The 19,821-nt window shown below is 34.8% G+C and overlaps 1 protein-coding gene across 4 annotated transcripts; it reads left to right on the top strand.

Annotated features, from left to right (window-relative positions):
- Window positions 1–12,632: 12,632 nt before the first annotated feature.
- On the top strand, window positions 12,633–18,235 carry Mgat1 (alpha-1,3-mannosyl-glycoprotein 2-beta-N-acetylglucosaminyltransferase). Of its 4 annotated transcripts, XM_073989037.1 has the most exons (9): window positions 12,659–13,189; window positions 13,247–13,333; window positions 13,398–14,309; window positions 14,379–14,608; window positions 15,469–15,618; window positions 15,696–15,800; window positions 16,316–16,406; window positions 16,479–16,649; window positions 17,477–18,235. In XM_073989037.1, exons 3-9 carry the CDS (start codon window positions 13,680–13,682, stop codon window positions 17,588–17,590), a joined length of 1,491 nt encoding a protein of 496 aa, XP_073845138.1. In that variant the 5' UTR covers window positions 12,659–13,189; window positions 13,247–13,333; window positions 13,398–13,679; the 3' UTR covers window positions 17,591–18,235. The 4 variants fall into 4 exon arrangements, with proteins under 4 accessions (XP_073845135.1, XP_073845136.1, XP_073845137.1 ...); XM_073989035.1 differs by having other exon boundaries at window positions 12,635–13,189; window positions 13,247–14,309; XM_073989036.1 differs by having other exon boundaries at window positions 12,645–13,333.
- The last annotated feature ends 1,586 nt before the right edge of the window (window positions 18,236–19,821 follow it).

Here is a 19,821-nt window from a genome sequence, read left to right as displayed (position 1 = left end):
TATGTAATTTCAAAAATTAAAAAGAAAACTAAAAACAATTTTTAATTTTAGGTGTTAAATATGTGATGTGGTAGAAGACACTTTTAGTTCATTGCAACGCAACAAAGTGACACATGACATGGCATGACATGACATGTAAAAAATCGTTCCACTCCGAAAGCGTATTGTAAAAACTTTTGCAAAAAAACCTAAAATTCTTAATTGTAAAATTTGAAAAAAGAATGGATTTTCTTAACAGACCTCATAATACCTTTGCCTTCTTTTAAAATTAAGCATTACTAGTCTACTAAGTTTAAAATTTAAGTAAGTCTTATTAATAACGAAAAAAAGTATAAAAGAAATCAAATTAAAAATTATATTAATTAATTGTAAAGCATGGAAAATTTTTAATTAATGATAATAAAAACTAACTACAAAAAACATATTATGTTCTTATTGTTATTGTTACGTACATAAACTAATACAAAGGTTTTCGTAAATAAATGTCTGGGTATAACTTGCCGTATATTTTAGCCGAATACAGATCTGTGGAATAGAACTAATGAAGAAGAATCTATTAGGCGTAAAATTACAAGGAAAAAATGAAATGGAAAAAGTCCACAAAGCATTGCCAAAATCGACCCATATTGGAATCCTCAAGAAGGCCAGTAGGGTAATTCTGTAACTCATTTTTTAAGTTACCGACAAATATCGGTAAAATTAAAACGTAAAATTAAGAATGAAACGTTTTAATACAAATTGACAGCACTCTTTGTATCGGTAGGACTTAACGTCTACTACAGTTTGGTCGGTATCTTACCGAAAAATGTCGTTAATTACTGAAATTGTAAGCATTAAGCATTTCAATTTTACCGATTTTTGTCAGTAACATGAAAAATGAGTTACAGAATTCCACTACAGGCCGCCCTAGATATACGTGACGCTGAGCGGATACGTAGAAAAAAAAAAAATATATTAATATAAATTAAAACGATTTGTCATAATAGAGTAGAATGGAATTTTCTTATAAATTCCCTATTTTCCCAAGTGGAATTATGGAAAACAAGTAAAAAATCGTTAAGTACGGTCCGACCGAACTTTTTATACCCTCCACCATAAAATATTTCAAAATAAAATGGAATAATTAGTTTTTTATCGTGTCCACAATTTTGAGTGGAAATATTTTTTGGACATGGATACCCCAAATGTCGAAATCAAGTAAGACAAGTAAAAAAGTATCAGCCAGCTGTGCTGATGGAGATATACATACATTCCTTCAGTCTCTGACTAAAACAGAAGGAAAAACAATGATTATGTTTCAAAATATGCGGAATCTGTGGGTACCGTAATGTGGGGCTATACGAAATTGTTGACATATACCAACATTTTTAGTAAGCAAACTTCAGATTGATAGTCCGTGTTTAGACACACAAATTTCTCGGGAAAGTAAATTCAGTCTTTAAGGCCTGCGTACATAAGCTGCTTTGCCTGATTGCCTTGCTTTGCTGCTTCAATAAAAAAATAAAAGAACAAAGAAGGCCGACCCAATTTCCAACTGATGGCAACCCAGTTCGAAATTTCGTCTTTATTCTATTATTTTTATTACGTCAGAAATGAAGCAGGTAAGCAAGGCAATCAGGCAAAGCAGCTTATGTACGCAGGCCTTTAGGCATTAGGGGGTAGGAAAGAATATTGAGGAGCTCTTTCCTCTCCGCTCTCTCCCAAAAAACTCAATTTACTTTCCCGAGAAATTTGTGTGTCTAAACACAGACATAGAGAACTCGAAATATTAAATGCCGTTTGGAAAAATATTTTTAAAAAAGTTTGAGAGTTATATAATGCACACTAGCCATTTTAGTATAACTAACCAAAATTTCCTAATCATGACCAAAACTGACAATAGCACATTTATAGCACGGTTACACTACAGCTTTTTGCCGGGTTAACCCACTTCATGAGGATTTATTGCTTAATCTGGTCAAATCTGACCAGATTTGCCATACAAAAATTAAATCCTCTCACGACTGGGTTTATTTTAAATCCGACACAAATCCACCAAAAATACAGTGTTGTATTCGGTATTTGTGCAAAAAAATCCAACTCTACTCAAAAAGTACCAAAAGTTGCAACTGTCTTTGCAACAGAGTTAGTCGTGTTTTACACTTTTACGATTGGTCGCATGAGATTTTATGGAGTTAATAAATCTAAAGTTATTTGAAAATCATAAAATTATTTATTTTTTTACATTAGACACTTTTTTAACAAAAAGTACGCTTGATACCATGATACAAAAATGTATCCCTGTGTGTAAAATATACCAATATTAGCAAAGAGGGGACGATATCTCATACGAGAAATTGTAAAAGTGTAAAACACGACTTTATTAGTTATTTTGTATGTATACGTAAACAAACATCAGCTGACAGTTTATATCCCCGAAAAGCTAAGTGTAACCAGCAAAGATTAACCCACTGGATCTATTAAACCCAGTGGGTTAACCTTCAATAGTGTAATTTAACATTTCAAATTGTTTACATTGAACAGCTGATTTGAAGTCAGCTGGCAAAACTTACAAATTTTCCCAGCAACAATTTCCAAGTTCTCAATCACAGAACTGTCAAAGAGTCTCTCTCAAGTCGCTCTCTTTTGCTGGACAAGTTGGTTATTGAACAACAATCAATAAAAATTTGTACGAATTAGTACACATTTTTGGGTTATCGTACAGACCTAATATTAATAACGAAAATAACAGACATCTTTTGCATTAATTGTCAAATCAGCAGTTTGACTTTTTACACCACGAAATTTGTCGAGCAGAAAGTAGTAAAAGATAAAGCCATTTTGGCATGCTATCTTAAATTTTACTTCAAGTTTTGCTACTTTTTGGGTTCAAGGAACCCTTTCGCAGTTAAAAATTATAAAACTGGTTAAACTTTAATTTTTTCACCTTGTTTACAAATTTTGATATTACAATTTTTTGCTGCGGCAATTCACAATATACCTTGTGAAAATTGTTGCAACTTTAGGCAAAAACAGGGTTGTATATCATGAGGACTGTGATTTTGATGTTGAATTCGCTGAAATCACTAAATGAGATGATTTCATTTTTGTATGCGAAATCATGGTAAATGTTACTTGATTCCGCGCGAAATCACGAAACGATGCCGAATGTACACCAAGCATTACTTTCCTTAAAGTAAAACGGCATTTGCACTAGAGCTTTATGCCGGGATAACTTACTTACTTACTTAGCTGGCCTTTTACAGAACATTTGTTCCATAAGCCGAACTAAGAAAAAATCTCCAATCCTCTCTGTTTGCTGCTGTATTTTCCCAATCTGGGATATGTAGCTTTGTGATATCTCGTTTCACTTGTTCGCTCCAACGAAGCTTTGGCCTTCCAGATCTGCGAGAACCTCCATGCGGCCCGTATTTATACGCCTTTTTAGCGGGTTCATCATCACTCATTCTTATAACATGGCCTAGCCATCGCAATCGTTGTATCTCGATTCGTTCAACTATATTGATGTCATTGTATAGTTGATACAGCTCGATGTTCATACGAAGCCGATATTCGCCGTCAACACAGATTGGCCCGTAGATCTTTCGAAGAATTTTTCTCTCAAACACACAAAGCACTGCCTTATCTGCTTGAGCAAGTACCCATGCTTCGGAACCATACATTAGCACGGGTAGTATCAGTGTTTTGTACAGTGTTATTTTTGTTTGACGAGAGGTGGCTTTATTCCTACACTGCTTACTCAGCCCAAAGTAGCATCTGTTAGCCAACACTATTCTTCTTCGTATTTCACAACTGATGTTATTTGTTGTGTTTATGGTGGTGCCGATTTAGACGAAGTCCTTTACTACCTCAAAATTATAGGTACCAACATTCACAGATGGTGCGGTGTTTATGGACATATTACGCGTCGATACCATCAACTTGGTTTTTACGCCGTTTACTGCCAGACCAACTTTAGCAGATTCTCTTTCGACTTTTGCAAAGGTGTCAGTTACTTCCTTTACCGATCGACCCATGATGTCAATGTCGTCGGCATAAGCCAGTAACATGTGGCTGTTCGTGTATATCGTTCCATTTCTTTTGACCTTCGCGTCTCGTATGACCTTTTCCAGCAGGATGTTGAATAGATCACACGACAGGCCGTCTCCTTGTCTGAAACCTCTTTTGGTAGTAAACTCTTCGGAGAGGTTCTTTCCAATTTTAACTGAGGATCTCGTCTCAGTTAATGTCATTCTACAAAGTCGAATGAGCTTTGCAGGAATACCAAAATCAGACATGGCTTGGAACACCTTTGAACGTATAGGGCTGTCGAATGCTGCTTTATAATCGACGAAAAGATGGAAGGTGTCGATCTGCATTTCTTGGGTCTTTTCCAGGATTTGTCTCAAGGTAAATATCTGGTCAATGGTGGATTTGCCAGGTCTAAAGCCGCACTGATAGGGTCCAATAATTTCATTGACCATAGGCTTTAGTCTCTCACACAATATGCCAGATACTATCTTATATGCAATAGGGAGCAGACTTATGCCCCTATAATTGGAGCACACAGTCTTATCACCCTTCTTGTGGACTGGACATAGGATGCTCACGTTCCAATCGTCGGGTACGCGTTCTTCCTGCCAGATGGTGCTAACTAGCTGATGCATACACCTTATCAGCGTGTCGCCTCCGGTTTTGAACAGCTCGGCTGGTAGGCCATCTGCTCCTGCCGCCTTATTATTCTTCAGCCGGTTTATTGCTGTCCTTACCTCATCTTGGCTGGGCGGTATACATTCAATACCATCATCTGGGATTGGATCTGTGGTATCTTCGCCGTCTTCACTGCTATCGGATACGAACAGTTTGGAAAAATGTTCTTTCGATGTCCAACTTTCGTGTTGTGTCTGTCCGTGCTTTATTTGCAACGTTTAGACGGGTACGTACCTTTGCTGCAACGAGGTAATGGTCCGAATATATGTTTGCTCCTCGGAACGATCGTACATCCAACACGCTCGATGAATGTCTTCCATCTATCACAACGTGATCAATTTGATTTATTGTTCTTTGGTCTGGAGACAGCCAAGTGCCCTTATGAATATCGAGATGCTTAAATCTGGTACTGCTAACTACCATGTTTTTTGCCGCTGCGAAGTCTATCAGCCTCATTCCATTGTCTGATGTTTCACTATGTAGACTGAATTTCCCAACTGTTTGTCCAAAGATATTCTCCTTTCCAATTTTGGCATTAAAATCGCCTAGAACAATTTTAATGTCATGGGCAGGACAACGATCATATGTTTCTTCTAAGCTCTCGTAGAATATATCTTTGGTCTGTTCGTCCTTGTCTTCGGTTGGGGCATGAGCGCAGATAAAGCTGATGTTGAAGAATTTTGCTTTAAATCGAATTGTAGCAAGTCTTTCATTCACTGGGGTGAAGCTGGAGACCAGATGTTTTAACCTCCGACCAACTACAAAACCGCAACCAATCTCATGCTTTGTGTCATGGCAGCTATAATACAGTGCGTCACCTTTAGGTGTTGTTGTGACATCTTTCCCAGTCCATCGTATTTCCTGTATGGCAGTAATATCGGCTTTGTACTTTCCAAGTACGTCTGCCAATGCGAAGACTGCACCTTCTCTATAAAGAGTGCGAACATTCCAGGTGCAGATTCGCAGATCATGGTCCTTAAAACGTTTGCGGGGTTCGTCAACTTTAGAGGGGTTTGTTTTTCTTTTCTTTCGGGATAACCTCCCAACAAAAAATTTTGGAAGTTGTGCATGTGGAGTTATGATTTCACAAGATCCTTCGATGCAGTCCACACGGAGTTATGAAAAATGCACTCCGTTGGATACAATTTATAAGCAGTTGCTTAAGAGATCCCTACAAAAAAAGAAACAGTTGGTTGATCCCTACCCGCCGCTTGCGAAATCATTTATTCTAAAAATAAGAGGGAGTGTATACATTTCTAAGAATTTGTTATAAAATAAAGAAATAAAAACTTAAGTTGCGAACATTTTTCCGGTAGTTCACGAGACGGACATTGTTAATGGAGTGCAGTGCAGTTGGAGTCCTTGTCGAAAGCTGAACTAGTGATGGGAAGACAATATAAAAACCTTTACAATGATGAAGCAAAATCAGATGCGCTTGAATTAATTGGAGAAAGGAAACTTTAATGGGATTGAATTTAATGGAAACATTTGTAATTTGTGTTTACATGTATTATAAAGTTCTTTTTTATTGTTTCCCAGCAAAAAGTTTGCATCCGCGGATGCAGTTAAATCACTAGAACAATTGCCGCTGGAGTACATCTTTTCCTGTGAATTCACCTATGAATTTTACAAGAGAGCGCGCAGCTAGGATGCACTCCATTTTGCTTCCACGGCACACAACTAGGATGCACTCAATTTTCGATCCAAATCACAGCCTTTGATGTAGTGTTGTGGATTGAATTTAAATGCAGTCTAAAGATGCTATAAAATGCAAGCCATTGCAAATATCCCAAAATAAATAAAATATATTGCTTATTCGTGTGAACAAGAATATTAACTTTATTATACTAATACAAATTATAAAAACTCTCCATTAAATTTGATCATAACTGAGTTTACTTCCTCTGCTCTGCTTTTTGTGACACCGCAACTGATATTGCTTCATCATCCAAATGCTTTTTCATTTTTCCTCCAATTCCAGTTCAGATTTCCAAAAAAAATATAACTCCACTTTAAAAATAATTTTCGTCTCGTGAATTACAGCAATGTTCGTATCTTTTGTTTGTATTTCTTTATTTTTTTTTTAAACAAATTCTTATAATTTTAGACACTCTTTCTTGTGTTCAAAAACAAAAAAAAAACTGCGACTGTAGGGATCAAAAAATTGTCTTGCTTGGCTAGGGATCTATAAGCGAGTGTATCGGAGTGCATTTTTCATAACTCCGTGTGGACTGCATTGAAAGATATATTGAAATCATAACTCTGCGTTGCACTACTTCCAAACTTTTTTGCTGGGTTTACACAAATAATAAATGCATTTTATTTATTGTGGGATATTTCGCAATGGCTTGCATTTTTATTGCATCTTTAGACCTGCTAAAAATGCAATCCGAAGAGAGCCTTTTAATTCAATCCAAAATACTACATCAAAAGCTGTGGAAGCAAAATGGAGTGCATATTAGCTGGGCACCCCCTTGTAAAATTCGTAAGTGAATTCATAGAAAAAGATGTACTCCAAAGGCACTTGTAGTGATTCAACTGCATCCGCGGATGCAGGGCTGGGCTTTGGGCTTTTTGCTGGGCTTCTTTATGATGATTTAGTTGACGTTTACTCTATGGAATTGACAATTGAAACCCAAAACCACTGGGTTAATCCGGTATGATGAACGAAAAGAAGGAGCGTACGAAATAGAGGAAAGCTGAAAACAGATACAACGTTTGATTAAAGTTTTGCGTTGGGCGTCTAGAGAAAAACAACAACAACAGGGCGACGACGATACCAAAGTCCAGCGTTTATCTGTTTGCCGGCATATATTTCAAATGAATTTGAATTTTTCGGCATCATGCCCAACAGTGTAAAAACGGCCAAAACGACACAAAACTTTACCCAAACGTTATATCTGTTTACAGCTGAAAGGATTTGATTTGTCTTTATTTTGTAGTTTGCGTGAATACAAGCTTAGACTTTGTTTATATTATAGCCTTTTGCAGGGTTGACCTTCTTAATGAGGATTTATTTGACGTATACGCAAAGGAGTTGGCTTTTGAAACCCGGTGGGTTTTTTAAATCCGGTTATATATACATACTATAACACCCCGTTTGCACTTAGCCGGATATAATGAAGCCAGTGGGTTGCAAATGTCAATTCCATAGCGCAAACGTCAAAGAATTTGTAAGAATTTGCAAGTTTGATCAGCTGATTTAAATTCAAATGTTTTGTGGCGGACTTTGCAATTCTTGTCAAAAACATAAACAAATATTTGGTTATTAAAATAATTACAAGATAAAAAAGAGGAGAGATAACTAAATAAATTATGGAAAACGACTTATTTTGTAAAATAACTTATTTTGTAGTTTGTGATGATTGTTTTATTTCTAAAGTATCAAACCCCAGCAAAAAGCGGCGCATCCATGTAGTAGGAGGAACACAATGTGGGCAGTCAGCCGTTAATGTATGATATGGAAAGATAATTATTTTTGTAGCAACGGATAATCAAACAATTTTCGTAAATAATCCTCGATTGTTAAATTAAATCTTATCCGCCAAACTTCTTGTTTGTCAAATCAGCTGACTTCTTGCAAGTTTTTTGCAAATTGTTGTTCGATAACATTCTGCAAATTTTTAACTTCGAGAGAGTAAAATAAGTGGAGAGAAGTTGCTGCGAACTTGCTGAGTACTTGCAAGTACTTTTTACTTGCGAAGTTATCGTACAGACCTTATTTCTTTTTTATTTAATAAACGGAATGCTGTCATATGTGAGTTTGAGTTTGTTTCTTGTAAATATTCCAATGCATTTCAGTATAACAGTTTTCGTACACTCTCTGCTTAACCGAATGTTGTTATGATATTGTAGCAACAGAGGTTAACTCCATCTACAGTTCATTTTTCACAATTGACTTTTCCCATTTTGATATTTGTATTTACATCTTTGTACAATAAATATATAACGTATTTTTTAGTCTCGGTCCACACTAGAGTGATTTCATTGAAAAAATTGCATGAAATTATGCGTCTCTAGATCGACTTCCATAGTAGAGTAAAATCATAAAATTGCTGTAGTGGGGAATTCGATTAAGAACACCTAATTTCATGAATTTTTTTTTTTTTTTTTTTTTTTTTTTTCGATCGTTCCCAACGCCACTCTTTCCCGCCCTTGCCGACCGAGAGGGCCACCTCCCCTTAACGTAGGGAGCGCGTACACCTCATATTCCGGAATATGGGGGATTAGTAGACTAGGGAAAACCAGCTACAGCAAAACATCAGCCGGTTAGAAAGTTACATTTTAAAGACAAACACATCAAAAAAATAAAATAGGTCAAATCTAACATATTGCCTGGCAACTGCTACAACAATACTAAGAACGTAAGATAAAGTTTTTTATGGCATGCAGAGGTTCCGATAAAGACATCCTATTATATAATTTGTTATATTCATCACATAAAGATCGGAGTGGATTACTTATTTCATAATTAGATTTCGCTAACGTTAATTTAAGTGGTATGTAGTTTCGAGTATTACGTGAAGGTACATTAAAATTTATTTCGCCAATTAAAAACTGTGATTCAATTTGTCCACGCAAAAGTTTAATAATGAATATAGATCTGAGCATTAAACGTCTTTTTTCCAACGTTGGAAGGTCAATTAACTTTAGACGGTTTTCATATGGTGGAAGAGATTCCCTTGTGCTCCGCCCTAAGCCTCTAAGAGCAAATAAAAGAAATTGAACTTGTACTGATTCTATCTTATCAGAATAACATTTGTAAAAAGGACTCCAAAGTACACAACCGTATTCCAATGTTGGTCGGACAAGGCTAGTGAATAAGCGTTTGGTCACGTATGGATCGTCAAATTCCTTAGACCAGCGTTTTATAAAGCCAAGTAATGACTTGGCTTTATTAACACAAGACTCTATATGTAAGTTGAAACGCAATTTACTATCTAAAATAACTCCAAGATCCACAAACGAGTCTACATTATCCAATTTGTGCGAACCTATGAAATAATCGCAAGAATCAGGACGAGATCTATAAAATGACAATTTTTTACATTTTTTTAAGTTTAATGACATACCGTTGACACTACACCAGTTGGAAAGAGAATACAAATCATGTTGCAGATTAATTGATTGATTATAAGAATCATGATTGCTAGACAGTTTAACATCGTCAGCAAACATTAATACTTTAGAGCAACGAATAACAGATGGAAGGTCATTTAAGTAGAGTACAAAAAGTAATGGACCTAAATGGCTACCCTGAGGAACACCAGAATGCACAGTTATATTTTTTGACAGAATATCATTAAAAGAAACCCTTTGGGTACGGTCCTGTAGATAAGAACGTATCCAAGACAAGAGTATTGATGGGAACCCCATAGAATCAAGCTTATATATTAACAATTCGTGTACAACGGTGTCAAAGGCCTTACTGAAATCTGTGTATATAACATCAGTTTGACATTTATTTACGAATCCATTGTGAACGTGACATGTAAGTTCCAATAAATTTGTCAAGGTAGACCTACCCTTAACGAAACCATGTTGATAAGGTGATATTATAGATCTAGCGAAATGAGTTATTCGGCGTGAAACCAGAAGCTCAAAAAGTTTAGGAATTGCACTTAGTTTTGCAATACCTCTATAGTTTTCAATCACACATCTACTATCAGATTTATGCAAAGGAATAATAAAGCTAGATCTCCAGACAAGTGGGAAATATCCCAATGTCAACGAGTCATTGAAAATAATTGTTAGGGGACGATAAAGTTCATATGCACATGATTTTAAAATAGAAGTCGGAACACCATCAGGACCTGGTGAGTTTGAATATTTCAATGACAATAAACCATTTAATACTTCATCCTCAGTGAGAATAATGCGAGGAAACTGGTTAAGTTTATGAATATTATAAGGGTAATTAAGGGAGTTAGTTGAACATTTGGAGTAAGTATTTTGAAAAAAGTCAGCAAACATATTTGCAATGTCATTAGGGTCACATGATTCACTACAACCAAGTCTCATGCTACTAGGAAATTCACGTACTTTTCTTTTAGAGTTTACGAATTTATAAAAGTTTTTAGGATTACTATGAAATTCACGCTAGTGTGGACCGGGACTTAGAGATTAGGAAAGTAATTATTCAGCTAAACTTTGATAATAACGAAACAGACCTCGATGACTGTCAGTTTTGTTGGTCAATGTGAACTATGCTTTAAGTGTTGCGTCATTTCTGCTAATATATAATTAAAATTCGAAATTTGCTGCCTTTCATATTTTATTTTTGTACTAGTAGTAGGATTCTCTAAAGGCCTGCGTACGTAAGCTGCCTTGCCTGATTGCCTTGCTTTCCTGCTTCATTTCTGACATAATAAAAATAAGTCCAGGGCCACACTACAGTAATTTCATTGGTCTGTGTTTAGACACACAAATTTCGCGGGAAAGTAAATGGAGTTTTTGGGGGAAAGAGCGGAGAGGAAAGAGCTCCTCAATACTCTTTCCTACCCCCTATTGCCTAAAAACTGAATTTACTTTCCCGAGAAATTTGTGTGTCTAAACACGGACTTGAAATTTTAATATGAAATTATGCGTCTCTAGATCGACGTCCATAGTAGAGTAAAATTATAAAATTGCTGTAGTGGGGAATTCGATTTAAGAACACCTAATTTCATGAAATTTTGTAATGAAATTCACGCTAGTGTGGACCGGGACTAAAAGAGTAAAGAAGGCCGAGCAAATTTCGAACTGGGTTGCCCTTTTCTTTTTTATTCTTTTATCAGAAGCAAGCAAGGTAAGCAGGCAAGGCAGCTTACAAAAATTTGTAAAATTAAAATGCTTTTAAATTCGGTAATTAACTATATTTTTCGGTAAGTTAGTGAAGAATAATGCCCGTAATTTCTAGGCGTAGTTATCTATGAGTTCATAGATATCTCCCGTGTAAGTAAAATTTTATAATTTCAACTCATAGGTAACGTTACCGGGTCAAAAACGCCCGTGTTACTTACACCAAGGATTTTACCTGGTTGTTCGTTGCCAATGTGTTAAAAGTTGTAAAACACTTCTAAGTGGCAATGATTTTACGAAATCATGAATGTAACCACATGTTTTCAAAACTTTCACGCCTCGGTAAATGGCACGAAGAAATTACCAAACGCGTAGGTAAAGATAACTAATTGGTAGTTACCTGCCAGTTTACCCATGCGTTGAAATTACGGGCATAAGAAGTACCCGTCAAGTTCTACAGATAGCAAGAGTGCTGTCAACTTTTATTTGAACTTTTCATTCATAATTTTGCGTTTTAATTTTACCGATATTTGTCGGTAACTCAAAAATAAGTTAGAGAATCGCACTACAGATATGATATGAGTAAAGTTTTCAAAAGTTGATTGTGTAAATTACACACTTTAGTAAGTGTAGGTTTTTACAATACATTGATTTTATTGGAGGACATGCCACAAAACCATAAAATTAAAATACACAGCAACAGATGCAAACAAACATAATGAGGATAGCGATAAATTGCCATTTTGTTGTTCTTCTCTAATGGGTACATCACACCATATGTTTTTATTTAAAAAAGCAGATGGTCTGGTGGCCGCCTTAAGGCCTGCGTACATAAGCTGCCTTGCCTGCTTACCTTGCTTACTTCTGATAAAAGAATAAAAAAGAAAAGGGCAACCCAGTTCGAAATTTCCTTGGCCTTCTTTATTCTTTTATTTTTATTATGTCAAAAATGAAGTAGGAAAGCAAGGCAATCAGGCAGAGCAGCTTATGTACGCAGGCCTTTACTTCAATCTTCCACTTATTTTTCGATCTATAGATCCATCTGGCTGTCATTTGTCGATCTATAGATCCACCTGGCTGTTATTTTTCGATATATAGATCCATACGGCCCTTATTATTCGATCTATAGATCCTTCTGGCATCTGTCTGTAATTTTTCGATCTATAGATCCATCTGGTTGACAACTTGTACTGACATAAAAACAAAAACAACAAATCAGTGAATTTAGTGTGCAATAGACATTAACAAAAACATTTTGCAATTATTTTTGCTAATTTTACTATGAAAACCAATACATAGTTTAAATATAAATTAAATTAAACAAAACACATATTCTATAGAACGTACTGACGAGAATATCACAAGAGAATTGATTCAAAAGGGCAGAGAAATAATCAAATTAAAAGCAGACCACGAATGATGTACGGGGATTTGAAAAGACAAAAGAAATGAAAAAGTTTCACTAATTAACACAAATGTATTGAGGGCAGAGCAGCAGATAGAAACGTTTTGGATGCGACATACTATAATTAAAAGTGCCAACTGAGGCATCCATAAGGGCAACAAAGAAGTGGAGGTGGTCGTTTAACACTTTGTTTGTGGTCGTTTTCTCTGGGGAGATGTAGTCGTCATTCAACTGATTTCCCTGAATTCTGTGTTCACTTACATTTCTAAACAAATTAATGATGTAAAAGTCTTTGAAATCGTTGTACATAACTATGTATGTTGATCGAGTTTTAATTTATGAAAGCTCCGCTAATAGGTCATATTGTTCCAGAACATCATCATCATCGTCAGAACCGGAACAACAATAATAAATAAACAACAACAGCACTCTTGACAGAAGATGTCAACAACAAAAAGGGTAATAACAATTTTATACTAAAAACAACAACAGTAATAAGTGGTACGTACTCGTCTCATATCAGTAATACAAATCAGCAATGAAACAGACAGCAGTTGTTGAATGGAGTGAGATGCCATAGGAAGTGTGTGTTGGTTAATATTTGAGGTCCGCACGCAAAGCTATAATTGCAGTGACAACTTGTTCTATGGAAAAAGCGAACCGATAACCATAAAAAAATAAATAGAAGCGATGGTTTGGCTGAAGTTCTCAAAATAGAATCTGGATATTTTATTAGCCCAGAATAGTATTTTATACCCCACCCAACGAATATCACCTTTTCCTTGCCAAAAATAAAAAACACACAATGCGTTCCCGCAAAATACTAATGATAGCTGGGTTTCTGGTCACCTGGACATTTGTTATATTCTATTTCATGCCCAAAACCAATGGGGAATTCCCTTTGCTCAAGAATCGACGTCAACATACCATTGATAAATTGGAACAAAATGCACGTGCAGAATATCACAAAACAGATAAACTAATGATAAATCTGTTGGGTATCTTACAATCGAAATATCAAAATGAACCTCCTACACCAGAAGAAGAAGCAAAAGAATCTCAAGTAGTTAATAATCAACAACAACAACAAACTATTTTAAGTTTACAAGAACCGCCATCAAATGATAAGCTAATGCAGGAACAGCAACAACAGGAAGAGCAACAGGCTCAGCAGGAAGTACTGGAAACGCCGAATGAAACACAAACACCTCAACAACAGACGGACACAGAGGCAGCTACAACAGTTATAACACGTCTATCCAACAATCAACCTGTCATACCGGTATTGGTATTTGCATGTAATCGTGTTTCCATTTCCAAGTGTTTGGATAATCTCATAAAATATCGTCCCAGTTCCGAACAGTTTCCCATAATAGTGTCGCAAGATTGTGGCGATGAACCAACCCGTAATGTTATTTTGTCCTACGATAAGGAGGTAAGTAATAAACTCGAGTTCTCCACTACTGCGGAATTTATTTTAACTTTGAAAATTTCCTTATTTCAGGTCACCCTTATTGAACAACCCGATCAATCCGATATCTTTGTGCCACCCAAAGAAAAGAAATTCAAAGGCTACTATAAAATAGCACGACATTATGGTTGGGCACTTAATCACACCTTTAGCAAAGGCTATGAATTTGTGATAATTGTTGAGGACGATTTAAATGTAGCTCCAGACTTCTATGAATACTTTTTGGGTACACATCATTTGCTTAAGCAGGATAGTTCATTGTGGTGAGTTAAGAGTAATGTGTAAATAATATTAATATTATCCTACCCAGCAAACCAATCGTACCGAAATCGGAACAAAATTCAGACGATACGTCATAAGTCTGACCCGAAATCGTAACGATATCTTAACGAAAGTTGTATGAAGTGGTTTACATAATTTCGGAACGAAATGTGGAAGCGACATCGTATCGATTTCGTAACGAAATCTGAAGAAAATCTTTGGGAAATTCGGAAAGGAAATTTCTTTCTGACATTCGTTCCGAAATCGGAACGAAATCGCTCCGAAAAATCGTTTAGAAATCGGAACGACGTTGCTTCCGAAAATGTTCAGACGTGTCGGACATCCGATATTTTGTTTGCTGGGTAGTTATATATATATGTGGACCAAATCAGTCTCGGAAATGTGCTTACCCATGTCATCATGTCTGACTGCTGCTCACTCGACTCTTGCTCGATGGTCCAAACTTTGAGTGTCGTAATATATCTTCAAAACAAAGATCAAGTTCGAAGATGGGGTAATTCCAATTATTCCGATACCTCCACCCACAAACGATATTAAAGAAAATGTGTCAAAGAAATGCGTCGGATAAGTTTGAAATTTAATCTTATTTCGGTTTATGACACACACTTCTTGTATGGAGCTAACTAATAGGAATATATAGGTCCTCTATATCAGGTGTCTTTCGATCAAGAATTTGATCGAAATGGATTGGATTCTTTATAAGTTCCAGTTATGGGACTTCCAAATTTTTTTTCCAGATTACTTATTTTCTTCTTGTCATAGGTTAAGAGTATATCTCTCTGTCGGCTTAACCGTCTAATGACTTAACTAGTTTTCTAATAAATTATATTTTATTCCTTAGGTGTGTTTCTGCCTGGAATGACAATGGAAAAGCAAATTTAATTGATACCTCCCACCCAGAATTGTTATATCGTACAGATTTCTTCCCCGGTCTGGGTTGGATGTTGACGAGAGAACTGTGGCAAGAGTTGTCTGTTAAATGGCCTAAATCGTAAGTATATGAAAATTGTGTACGATTAAGTTCGATTGACATATTAATATGCTTTTGTTTCTCTGATATTATAACAGCTTCTGGGATGATTGGATAAGACATCCGGAACAAAGAAAGAATCGTGTTTGCATACGGCCGGAAATTTCTAGAACACAAACGTTTGGAAAAGTTGGGGTATCAAAGTAAGTATTTATTTTTACCCATTTGAAATGTTTTAATTGGCATTGAAGGTACCAATGCCATTCCTACAAATTGACTTTTTTAAAGTGGTACAGACACTGTTCACAGTGCCTTTAGTAAAGTGGTAAAGCCACTAGATCTGAAGTGTTAAGAATCGTGAGCTGTATGAATCGGCAATAAAGGTATCAGATTGGTGACCGACTATCATCAGTTCAGCTTCAATAACTCTAGGTCTAAATACATATATCCTGCGTTTGGTTTTGTCTTGCTTTTTAAAGACAAATTCTTTTACTTTTGCTATTCCCTCATTATATGTCTTTTAATAAGCGTGACAACAATACCAGACTGATTGTACGCCAACATTTGCGATCTGCTGAATTTATGAATTCTAGGCCTTGACTCACTTTTATAACAACCATTGCATTGTTTTTACATTTAAAAACATTTCCATTATCTATTGTTTGACATGATCACATTTGTTCATTAATATTCTTTATTTTTTTTTATCACTCTGTAGTGGCTTGTTCTTTGATAAATATCTACGTTATATAAAATTGAGTGAAGAATTCGTACCATTTACGAAAATGAATTTAAGTTATCTGTTAAAGGTAAGTGGTCTAACATATAATTTACATGGATAACAACTAAACTGAAATTCTTTTATCTCTACATTCTTACAGGATAATTACGATAGAACATTTTTAAAGGAAGTCTACACGTATCCTGTAGTTACCTACGATGAATTAAGACGAAATCTCATAACAAGAGATGGACCTGTTCGAATACAATACAACTCGAGAGATGTATACAAGAGAACAACAAAAATGTTAGGTTTAATGGATGATTTTAAGGTAAGTTATTTTATTTATTAATTATGCCCACGGTACGCCTTAACTAATTTTAAATGAAGTTTAAAAAATGTGAAGCCCATTTCAACCAAGGGCCATCCATGTACATTCTCTGACAATTTCAAAAAATTGGTTCAGTAGTTTTTGTAAAAAAGATAAAAATTGAAAAAGTGGGAGTAAAAGTTGGCGTGGTCAAATTTTCTTTGCATAAAAACTAAAGTTGGGTTATGGCGAACATTTCAATAAAAGAATTATCCAAATCGATCCAGAAGTTCTCAACTGATGTCATTACCAACAAACGACATTTGATTTTTATTTATAAATAATAATAAGTAAAAATAATGAAAAGTATTGTTCGCAGAGTGACCCAAAAAAGTAAAAACCAATTTTTTTGGTTTCCTAACCCCCAATTTTTTTCCTTTCGATCCAAAAACCTTATATATGAAATTTTATGGCGATCGGTTAAGGTTAACCAGTGCCAACCTAGCGATCTTTGTTTTCATAGTAATTTGTTGCGGCCGAAAGGGCCATTTTCACGAAAATTCTCTAAATGCCACAATTATGGTCCGATCGACGAAAAAACTTTACCAGTTCATTATTGTGGCTAAAAAATCGGATCGGATTTTAATATAGCTCCAATGTGCTTATTTTGCCGATTTTGTGTATTTTGGGCCCTATATAAGCTATATCAACATCCGATTTTCAAAATTTTTTTGTAGAAATCGTTTTTTAGCCACATAATTGAACTGATAACGTTGTTTTTTTTTTAATATCTTGATCCCAATTTAAAGCTATAATTTTCACATAATTTTTACTAATCTTTCTTGCAGAGCGGCGTACCACGAACAGCCTATCATGGTGTTGTTTCATTTGTACACAATAAACGACGTGTCTATTTAGCACCGAATGTCAATTGGAAAGGATACGATTTATCCTGGAGCTAACAGAATTTTATAGTTTTAAGTTTATCGTAGTCTTAGTTTTTTAAAACATTTATGAAACAATGATGATTCCTTTTTCTAGGTTTAATGTAAAGCAAAAATAATAATACAAACAAACCAACAACAGCAACTGATAACTCTATATATAAAACAAACACCAATTATTAATTAATCAAGTTTAACAACCAATCAACCAAATATACCTACTTAAGGCATTTGTTTTATTGTTTATTAATTATAAATGACACTGTGTAAAATTTTCACACTTTAGTTTTAAATGTATTTATTATTATTTAATAGTTAATTAATATTGAATTATTGTTTTTTTATGATGAATCTTAAGTTGATTTACTTTTACTTCTCCTTTATTTAATTTCCTTCCTGTTGTTTATAGACTTTTATAATATATCAAATTAACCGACCACCACCTCTTGTCAAAAAATCCTCTGACTACTACTTTATACAGTTTATAAAAAATATTTAATTAAAGAATCTCAATGTTGTAGCTGTAAAAATGTTAAGAAATTATATAATATTGAAATATATATAAATGCAAATTGAAATACAACAAAAGGATAATAATGCAAAGTTATAAATCTAATTAATAAATTGAAAATAGTGCAGCGATTTCTTACAAAATAAACAAAACTATTTTTATTTATTTATTTATTCAATCAATAACATTTCGAGTCCTTTAACAGTGGTGAATACTTAAATATAAAGAGTTTAGGAACACATTTCCTTTTCTACTTAGTTATGATATTTATTTGTAACATTAAGAGATATGATTTAGCATATTTATGATGTTTATGTAAGGAAAAAAAAAATAAACCTTACTATTGTATTGACTAGATTTGGTGGATTTTTATGTTAAATCCATTTATGAAATGATTTCATTAATGTGAGCATAGCACGAGGATAGACATCGTGCCTCAAAATTGGCCCTAGATTTCTCCAGTTTGTCTCTTACTAGTGGGAATCCAGATAGGGTATGCAGTCTTTGCGTAGAATAATGCCAAGGCAGATTAAAAATCATTTTTAATAATTTGTTTTGTGCAATCTGTAATTTCTTGACGTGGTTATTGGCTACTGACGAAAATAACGGTGCACAATAAAACATTATTGGCAGAAAAATTGATTTAATTATCAATTTCTTGTTTTCTTTGTTTAAACCGGATTTACGGTTTATTAGTGGGTACATAATCCTGGTAATCTTATTCATTTTATCGACGACATATGAAATGTGGTCAGCGAAATTGAGTTTTCTGTCCAATATAACTCCCAAGTATTTAACGTTTGCTTCCCATTCAATGCTGTGATTTAGAAATAGTAGTGGTTGTTGCGGCAAATAACATTGTTTTCGTTTTCTTGAAAAATATATGGCTTGTGTTTTATCCGGATTAACAAGAATTTTCCACTTTGTAAAATAATCGTTTATTTTAACGAGAGCTTCTTGTAGTTGTACTGTTATGGTGTTCGAGTGCATTCCAGAACTAATTATAGATGTGTCATCGGCGAAAACAGATACAACGCAATTACTTAATTGAGGTATATCTGCAGTGTAGATGTTATACAAAATTGGAGATAAACACGAACCTTGAGGACATCCACTTGGTATTGTAATTTGCCTGGATTTAGAATTTTCAAGGTGCACACAGAAGGATCTCTCTATTAAGTAGCTGTGTATAATTTTTGTAATTTGAAGGGGAAATCCAAACTTCTCCATTTTGAATATTAAGCCATTATGCCAGACGCCATCAAAAGCAGCTTTTATGTCTAATAACACCATGCCGGTAGACAGTGACTTGTTAAAATTGTTTTTAACCATATTTCTTATTTTAACTAGAGGATAGCATGTGTTAAGGTGTCTTCGAAAACCGTATTGTTGTGGTGGCAATATGGTGCGCGTCTCAATAAAATCATTTAAATGTTCCTGTATGATTTTCTCAAAAATTTTACTGACAGATGACAGTAAACTAATTGGTCTGTATGACTTTGGATCATCATAAGGCTTGCTTATTTTATGAATAGGAATTGTTTTTGAAAGCTTCCATTCACGAGGAAAATAACATTGTTTTAAACAGGCATTTATTATGTTGGTTAGATATTTTGCTCCAGCAATTGGCAACATTTTCAAGCATTTGTTGCTAATCCCATCCATACCAGGCGCTTTTTTGTTTTTTAATTTTTTAATTAAACTTAAGACTTTTTCAATGGACGTGAATTTCAGACTT

The sequence above is a fragment of the Musca autumnalis genome, unplaced genomic scaffold (genome assembly GCF_047663935.1).
Source record: "Musca autumnalis isolate F117 unplaced genomic scaffold, ASM4766393v1 scaffold_5, whole genome shotgun sequence".
In the NCBI taxonomy this organism is placed as follows: Eukaryota; Metazoa; Arthropoda; class Insecta; order Diptera; family Muscidae; genus Musca; species Musca autumnalis.
Note: the sequence above shows the minus strand (reverse complement) of the source record. Positions and strands in the feature narration are given on the sequence as shown.

Excerpts from the sequence above, each read along its gene's own strand:
- Mgat1 (XM_073989034.1), top strand. The coding sequence starts at position 13,680 with ATGCGTTCCCGCAAAATACTAATGATAGCTGGGTTTCTGGTCACCTGG. Across the intron at positions 14,609-15,468 it reads AAGCAGGATAGTTCATTGTG|GTGTGTTTCTGCCTGGAATG; the intron begins GTGAGTTAAGAG and ends TTTATTCCTTAG. Across the intron at positions 16,407-16,478 it reads ATTTAAGTTATCTGTTAAAG|GATAATTACGATAGAACATT; the intron begins GTAAGTGGTCTA and ends ACATTCTTACAG.